Source organism: Haliotis rufescens, unplaced genomic scaffold, assembly GCF_023055435.1.
Source record: "Haliotis rufescens isolate VD_foot unplaced genomic scaffold, xgHalRufe1.0.p SCAF_34, whole genome shotgun sequence".
NCBI classification, from domain to species: domain Eukaryota; kingdom Metazoa; phylum Mollusca; class Gastropoda; order Lepetellida; family Haliotidae; genus Haliotis; species Haliotis rufescens.
In genome coordinates this window covers 4656383-4665931 of record NW_025964046.1, presented here as the reverse complement: position 1 = coordinate 4665931, position 9549 = coordinate 4656383, and the positions used below count along the sequence as shown (strand labels likewise).

Here is a 9549-nt window from a genome sequence, read left to right as displayed (position 1 = left end):
AACCATGTTTTTACTATGACATTCTATGCACAACATTAACACAAACACGTAACTTGAAAAAAGGTTATTTCGATCTGATCAATATTCACTCCAGCAGTAGGGGGCACGGGTGGCCCAGTCGTCTAAGGCGCTGCGATTCGCTGTGCAGAGTTGCGTCCCTTGGACACGCCAGAAACCTATGATTGTGGGTTCGAATCCCGGTTCGCCCCAATTATGTTTCTAGGTTTGTCAGCACCATACCCGTGCTCGTGGGTTTCACCGAAGTGGTAAACGTCAGAGACCTGCATTACTTCGGGCTTTCCTCCCACATTAAGCTGACACGCCGTGATATAACTTGAATACTGTTAAAAGCGGCGTTAAACCCAACTCACTCACTCACTCCAGCAGTCCATGCACATATATAGGTATAGGTCATTAAAAATATCCCATATATATATATAGGATAACTTTTGCGATTGTTCTTCAACAACAGTACTGAGTTAACGACTTTCCGCCAACATATACATTAAACATGATGGATATGCTCCAATCAATACGGTTGTGTGATTAATGAAATCGTAGGATTTTCAGAGCTAATTACTTCTGCGCAAATTTTGCCTGCCTTTCGCCCAAAATTTGTCAAAGCGGTAAAAACAAATGGTGGTTAATATTGATCAAAACCTTGTAGCATGATGTATTTTCCTCTTTCACTAGCAGAATGCAAATAAACAATAGCTAGGTGAATGAGTATGGTTTAACGCTGCACTCCAAGCAGACAAAATCACAGCATCGGACATCGGAAAATGGCTTGACAGATTACATCTTGTAGGGACTAGAACCCGGGCCTTCTGCACGATGAGCACGCACTTTAACCACTAGGCCACCTCACAATCTGCGAAAACCAGTTGTGTTTAACCATCTCTGAACTTTGTGATTTGAGCAAAACCCTTATCAATAATTTCAGGTTAACATAAATTCAATCTCACTGATATAAATAACTCCAAGAAGCAGACTCCGGTGTACGATTCTAACTACAGTAAACTACGGTTATAACGAACACTCTTATAACGAACTTGCGGATATAACGAACTTACTTTTTAGTCCCAACTATTTGCTGTAGTTATGCTGTATATATGCGTATAACGAACTACGGTTATAACGAACTAAAAATAGCAGTCCCTTTGAGTTCGTTATAACCGTAGTTTACTGTATCTAAATCATAAGCATGTATTTAAATCGTCTGAGTTATTCTTCAACATTATTCCCGACGTGTGCATGTACACCACATAAAACCTTTTTTTACCTAGCATTTTCAATGATGCATGATAAAACAGTTTTTTATCTCGTCTTTCCAATTGTCATCTGTCATTTCATTTATGATTTCTTTGCCTGTAAAACTGTATGTTATGTACTTGTGCATCCATGTCATAAAGTAATTGATAATTGAGACCAGTGATATTTGCAGGTTTTCCCACGACAGGCTTTGGGAAGCTACATACTTGTTGCTAGGCGACGGTTGTAAAACTGGAATGGAGGACTAAGGATCAAGAGGTGTCAGAATTCAACGCCTGTGTTACAGCATGCACTGTGTAAGTGATTAGCGTGAGTGAGTGAGTGACACCGCTTTTAACAGTATTCCAGTTACATCACGACGTGTCAGCTTAATGTGGGAGGAAAGCCAGAAAGTGATGCAGGTCTCAGACGTTTACCACTTCGGTGAAACCTACGAGGAGGGTATGGTGCTGACAAACCTAGAAACATAATCGGGGCGAAGCGGGATTCGAACCCACAATCATAGGTTTCTGGCGTGCTAAAGGGACACAACTCTGCATAGCGAATCGCGGCGCCTTAGACGACTGGGCCACCCGTGCCCCCGTAAGTGATTATAATTATAAACAGTGGGAAGCTCTTGTATTTCAGAGCATGTATTTTTCGAATTGCTACGCCTGGTCATGCATTTCACACCGGGTTGCTATTCAAGAGAGGATTACCTATGGTCATGGTGTAAGAATGACCCATGGACATGAAAATATACACAAACACATACATTTAACGTTTTATAAGAAACATTTTCTCTCTTTTTTAGTTCATTGAGGAGAACATCAGATACCTAGTGTTGAAATTTTCTCCCTGACCTGAACATTTAGAAACATAACTTATGTCATAATTTATCTTACTTGGATAATGTAAACAGGTATTTTTTAATACGTTAAAATGAACAAAAACAACTATCATATCATGTGTCATTATTGTATCATTGCCTGTCATTGCAGCGGCCATAACATTTCCGAGTCCCGTGATGGGATTCGAACAACGGACCTTCTGATCCGAGGTCGGGCGCCTTGTCCACATGACCAAGTTACATTGGCATAGTGGGGTAAGCTATTAACAGGCGACAGTATACATGACAACTTCTTTTTTAACAGTTGCGACGTTTCGGTCCAGACACACCTGCTTAATATAGCTCATAGTATAAACATTACAACTGGAACGAGTGAGTGAGTGAGCTGGGTTTAACGCCGCTTTTAACATTATTCCAGTTATATCACGCCTGCCAGCTTAATGTGGGAGGAGAGCCCGAAGTGATGCAGGTCCCAGACGTTTACCACTTCGGTGAAACCTACGAGCACGGGTATGGTGCTAACAAACCTAGAAACATAATCGGGGAGAACCTGGATTCGAACCCACAATCATAGGTTTCTGGCGTGTCCATGGGACGCAACTCTGCATAGCGAATTGCGGCGCCTTGGACGACTGGGCAACCGTGCCCTCTCAACTGGAAAGAAACAATTCCTTGGCAATACCCTATTTTGGAAACTCCGTTGACGGAATGAAGACTGATTTTGTAATTCAAACAAGAATTATTGATCATCGTAGCTGTTATGTGGACACGGTAGTGTATGTCTTACTATAACTTTTTCACAAAGTACTGCCACAAGGAAGATGTTTTGTTTCAGAGATTGATATGGGGAATGGCGTCCACTATCATATTTATCACAAACCAGTCAAAATTGTTTATTCATGACATACTGAAACGCCATAGGCCAATAGTTCAACGTATTTACAAGGTATGCGTGTTTCCTCTAACTAACCATGCATGGTGTATGTACAATGCAATTTTTTTGTAATAAAGTAATATTTGAGGTTGACATGAATATGCACAACAAATTGATATTTGGATACGATGTAAACCTCTTTGGAATATACTTGTTTCTTAATTGAAGATAGCGTTTACACACAAGCATAAAATGATACTCATTTTCTGCAGCATTAAGGTCACAAGATGTACAGATATTGTTATACTTTTGAAATATACCTTTTATAGATCTTTATATCATAATAACCTGCTCGGAACTGCGCTAGCGATACTCGAAGGTTTTTTTTTATTTCGATAGATATTAGATATTCCTCGAATATCAATTGTTGTTTGAAGGGAGAATAGGTATATGTACATTTGCTATTTCTATCAACATTTGCTGAAAACAATCTTTAGCTCTTTGGAGTAATAATGACACAACACAAATAGATTGAGAGTTTACCTTGAAATATCATATTCATGAGTCTAAAAGAAAAGATGTAATACCATTTATACCTTCAAATCAAGACAAAACATATTATGTTGAATTGAGAATGTATCAAGGCTCTGTAAACGACAGGTGTATAGGGTATATTGTTGGAGGGTTGATAGTAACACCTTTGAGCAACCACATAGTGGATGGAAAACATCGAAAGAAATGGACTTATTATTAAACCTTAATGAACCCTTGTGACAAATTATCTTGATTGTTAATTATAAATTATGATATCGAACTGTAGTTCTAGATCTAATTGTGTTGTTTGTTTCCAACTTTTGGCCACTCTTTCCTCGAAATTCATACAAGGTGGGTTGGTTGGTTTGTTGTTTAACGCCGCACTCAGCAATATTACAGCAATATGACGGCGGTCTGTAAATAATCGAGTCTGGACCAGACAATCCAGTGATTGATATCATGAACATCGATCCACGCAAATGGGATCGATGACATGCATCAACCAAGTCAGCGAGCCTGACCACCCGATCCCGTTAGTCGCCTTTTGCGACAAGCATAGTCGCCTTTAACGGCAAGCATGGGTTGCTGAAGACCTATTCTACCCCGGAATCTTCACGGGTCTCACATGTAGGCAATTTGTTCATATGTTCTCAGATGTTCATACATGTTGGAAGGCTGGGCAGCATTCATCTCAAGGGCAACATATTCTCCTCTCCTTTCGGGATGTAGGTAATCATCACCTGAAACAAATGTCAACAAAAACGTTCGGACTTGGTTTGGAAAATATATTCATTGATTGAAATTAGAATTGAGAATGACAACAAATTGCAATGGAATTAACAAAATCCACACGGAAAGTGTATTCTGCTTGTGAAATCTACAGTTATAACGAACTCAAAACACAATAAAACTATGTAATTCTCGGGCAGTGTGGGAGGTGAGACACTACCCCCCACCCACAACACCCCCACCCCCACCCCCCAACAAGAATTCCAACAAAAAACAGCTGGACACACACTGAACTCATTTATGATAATGTCAGTTGTAATTTGGTTATTAATTTACACTAGCCATTGTATGATAAGTAGGGCTGATGAGTGAGTGAGTGAGTGAGTTGGGTTTAACGCCGCTTTTAACAGTATTCCATTTATATCGTGGCGTGTCAGCTTAACGTGGGAGGAAAGCCAGAAGTGATGCAGGTCTCAGACGTTTACCACTTCGGTGAAACCCACGAGCACGGGTATGGTGCTGACAAACCTAGAAACATATATGAGGCGAACTGGGATTCGAACCCACATTCATAGGTTTCTGGCGTGCCCAAGGGACGCAACTCTGCACAGCGAATCGCGGCGCCTTAGACGACAGGCGCCCGTGCCCCCTAGGGCTGATGAAGTAGATTGGACATGACTGTCACAAATATTACGAAAACATAATTTGATCAGCACGAATTTTAAGAATGTATTGTATTTAGCACAGATAAAGCGATGATTCCGTTTTCTTGTTTATGACACCATGACACAAGCAACACCTATAGTTTCTGGAAAATTATATTGTCACCCAAATTACAAACTCTCAGAGCTACCTACCTCCCAAACGTGTGCTGGAATCTGCTTGGTCTGTACTGCCGAGTGGTCCTCTAACCTCAGGCACATGAGATGCTTCATAAACAGTATTACTATACACTGCTTCTTCTTGTTCTTGAGGTACCCTCCCAGCAGTACCAGAACATACGTCTCCTGATCTCAGCGCCTGCAGAAGAATGTTTTACAAAAGGATTCAGCCAAAAAGAATGACATTTATTCTTATGCTGAGACTGCCTCCATGAACAAGTGGACACAACGTTTGCCTGGAGAGTGAAAGAGAAGTGGTTCGATTCATGTCCGATTCATACCAAGTGACGTTAAAACATAGTACGTGTTGTTACCCTGCCTGCCGGTAGGCGTGTTTATATCAGTATCATATGACGAATGTAAATATCAGCAACTAATCGGATGACAAACACGACGAAAGCATACAAACTTTCCTAATTTACCACATTTAATTGAGTTCTTAGACATACATATTCATTTAAACTTGTCATTAACTTTGCAGTGACCGTTTAAGGAATATCATACTGTTGATAACATCAATATAACTGAATCTAATATTTCTATGTGTCTCTCGAAGCCGTTATCGCTTAAACCTACCTCAATGGCATAATACAATAATAATACACAACATATGACGAAACAACACATTCGAGACCAACTCGTGTTATTCCGTAACAAGCCGAGGTTGTCTTGCAGGTTACGGAAAGGGGCGAGTGGTGACGAATGGAAACAACATAATAATAATCAATGTCAAGTAATGAACATAAAATCTAAATCATTAAAAGGCCTCACTCGCAGCTGACTTCAAACCAAACTAGGTGAGTGGGTGCATGAGTAGGGCTATAGAATCTAGGTGGCGGCAGCCAGGAATGAGTTATACATTTTGACTGTATGTGTGAAATATAGCGACAAAACCCTTTCCATATCCAATAGAAATCTCTGCATACAGCAGAGTTGATTTACAATTCCGACTATATCATGAGCATGTGTTTATGAATCACAATCAAATAGTGATGATACCAGGTGTTCGCGAAAAGGTGAGAAGATTATATACAAATGTTATCCCCTCTCTTGTACTGCAGGGGAATCTTTTCTTGATAAAGACGTATTGAATTTTCAGACCAAAACAAACAGGTCAAGAACATATAACCTCTCTCTTCAACAGTGCATTTTGAATTGCTGCTTTTGAGGAAATAAAATGATTGTATAATCCTAGCTTTGTTGCTCTGTTTTTATGGCAATGCAGTGGTGTAGTTATGTTGTGCTAGGTACTTGGATTTATTCACAGAGGCATAGAGTTCATCTACATCAGGTACGATCTTTTGTACAATATTGACAGGAGCGGGTGACCTCGCCAAGGTGAACACTACCAAGCTGACTGTCGTTCATTTCCCGATGAACGTCAGTATGTCACGTGATTAACGTCTCCTTACGTCTTGAACAGTTACATCCGCGCCGGAATAAACCTGTTAGCTGGCACTTCCACAGTTATATAGGGAGGATCAAAGAGAATGTTTGATTGACGTGTTTTTACCTGTTTTTTCCACTTGTAATTGCAGGCGAAAGTGATAATCATGATGATAATAACAATCGAAGGAACTCCTCCTGCAACTATCAATAACGTTGAGCTATCTGATGGCGTTGGAGGGCACCCTGGAGTAGGCAATCCTGTTGAAAGAGTGGTTGGTATGTTGGTGACTGTAACAGAATAAATTGTAATATTTTTAATACACACGTTAGTATACGGAAGTGGTTCTGCGAGGGGGAGGGAGGGAGGAGGAGGGCGGGAGGGAGGGAGGGAGGGAGGGAGGGAAGGAGGAGGAGGAGGAGGGAGGGAGGGAGGGATGGGATGGGAGGAGGAGGAGGGAGGAGGGAGGGAGGGAGGGGAGGAGGAGGGAGGGAGGAAGGAAGGAGGAGTGTTTTTTTGTGGTGGGTAGGCAAAGCAATGATGAAAGCGTTTTATCTGGAGAGTGGGTTGGCCCTGAAAAGGGCCGTTTGATCTTGAAGATTACCTCCTCACCCACATAGGCGTTGTGCTACAAAGGCACGGATTGGCAGACATCTGTTTCCTGACAGGACACTTACTGGTGTGGCATAATCGCCTCATGTAAGTGTCCTTGATGCACTGAAATGTGCCATCACGTTCCTTCATACCAAGAGCGTAGACAGGAAAACAGCCTTGGCACCTGACACATTGTCATGTAGGAGGCAATAGCAATGCTTCTGTCTTCATGAGTTCCAAGCCCCAATACTCTGTGCTGGTTGCCATGATGATTGATCTCATAGAATGCAGTGTGAGTGGCTTCGCTCTTGTTTTATAGGTGAGGGAGCAGATCGAAATCGTCCCTGGTTTGATTGGTCCGCAACGCAGTGCACCGAATGGTCCGTTCCGGTGCCTGGTCTGAGCCCCGGTTTTCCAAACCGACCCGACCCTTGTGAAATGTTTTTTTTTCCATGGGCGAGAAAGCACATCTCGGCTCACTAACCATACTTATCGTTTGACATTTAAACAAAGACTACTTGGAAGACGTGCCACCACACGAGCTGTCCACAGAACTGCAACGTTTATTTGTCACCGTGATCGAGGACATATACCAACAGGTGTCAGGCCAGAAGGGTGATCGTATTGGACCTAGTATCCGTCACCCTGCTTTGGACTCCCCCATACGAATTCCATTTCACCGCTTTGAAGATCTCCATGGTGTATGCCATGGAAAAGGTCCAAGAGTCAAATCAACATTTGTGATTCATTTCAAGAACGTGTGAGGTCTTTTCCAACGTGGCCTAAACAAATGACCCAGACCCCTTATGAAAAATGGTCATGGCTGGTTATTATCATGGTCGAGGTGATCGTGTTATCTGTTATTGCTGAGGTGTGACACTCTGCAATTTGGAAGCCACAGACAAACCCTGGAAAGAACATCTGAAGCACGCCAAAGTCACCTGTTTTGTCCTGATGGAAAAGTGAACGAAAAATGGAAGAGAAGAGCCGAGTGTTTTGTTCACGCCCTAGTGACAAAATTTTCTGGACACAAAATCACAGGGACGCCTCTCATCCTGTGGCTTTTGTTTTGTGTGAGTGGGGGATTTAAAAATTGAACAAAAAAAGGTGTTGTGTTGTCTTTAGGATGGAGATCGGCATGCACACCCAAGGGAAAAACAAGATCGACATGCAGACCCCAGAAAAAAACAAGATCGAAATCTGACCAATCAGAGGCTTGGGGTGTGGACCAATCAGAGACCGTGCAGCACCTTGGCGACCCTCTGACTGGTCGAACCGCCGTTTTGCTTTCTCTCCCATGGAAAGAAAATGCCCTATAATAAAGAAACACAAGGATCGGGTCGGTTTGAAAAACCGAGGCTCAGGCCGGGAGCCGGAACAGACCAATCAGCACGCTGCATTGTCGACCAGTCAGGAAGCAAGGTGTCAGTGCCTCTCCTATAAATAAAACCAGCGAAGCCAAGCACACCGTCACAATCCTTGCACTGAAGGAGAGATCAATCATGTCGTCTCGTGACAACTGTATGAAGTGTCAGACCGACAGTCACAGTTACCTGTACTGCCCTGAAGTGACATGTACCGAGTGTCACACTCAAGGTCACCGCCACTATGTCTGTCAGAAGATAAGCAGTCAAGATAAGCAGAGGACTCCCCAGGGCCCATGCTACAACTGCCGAGCAGTGGACCATTTCGCTGCAGATTGCCCAGAACCCAGTCGAAAGAAGACTCCCCAGGGTTCTTGTTACAACTGCCGAGCAGTGGACCATTTCGCTGCAGATTGTCCAGAACCCAGTCGAAAGAAGACTCCCCAGGGCCCATGTTACAACTGCCAAGTCGTGGGCCATTTCGCTGCAGATTGTCCAGAACCCAGTCGATCCAGTCGATCCTGTCGATCCAGTCGATCCATGCTGTCCATGTCGACACAAGTGCTACATCTCATAGAAGACATGCATATGGACGTGCCTTAAAAGAATGCATCTCACAACTCCATGCGGACTTCACACCACGTCTAGGCAAAAGAAAACATGACCGACGACGTCATCAGTCTGAGGAGGAGGAGGAGGGCGAGGAAGAAGATAAATCATCTGAGCAAAGTGACTAACGCATGGCACATACTGATCAACAGTTTTTCCAGTTTCCAATCGTTTCCAGTTTCCAGTTTTCCAGTTTCCTACCATTTCCTGTTTCAAGTTTGTTTTCCAACGGCCCTTTTCAGAGCTACCCATCGCTCCCGAAAGAACTCTTTCATCATTGCTTTGCCAACACAAACAACAATCCAAAAGAACCCACGACCTCCCCGTCCTCTTGGCGGTACACGCCTACGAGTGACACCACGCCTCTATGTATATATGTGTACACTAGTGCCATCACGTTTGCATGGAGCCACAAGTATAACACCACGTATGTCTATCGATCTCTCTCTATTCTTATCAATCTAAATATTATAAAT

The 9549-nt window shown here is 42.7% G+C and overlaps 1 protein-coding gene across 1 annotated transcript; it reads left to right on the top strand.

Moving 5' to 3' along the window:
• The first annotated feature begins 8602 nt into the window (after positions 1-8602).
• Positions 8603-9067, top strand: LOC125372050 (ATP-dependent RNA helicase glh-4-like). Its single transcript, XM_048380929.1, has one exon. The coding sequence runs from the start codon at positions 8603-8605 to the stop codon at positions 9065-9067; it is 465 nt and encodes a 154-aa protein (XP_048236886.1).
• Positions 9068-9549: the final 482 nt, after the last annotated feature.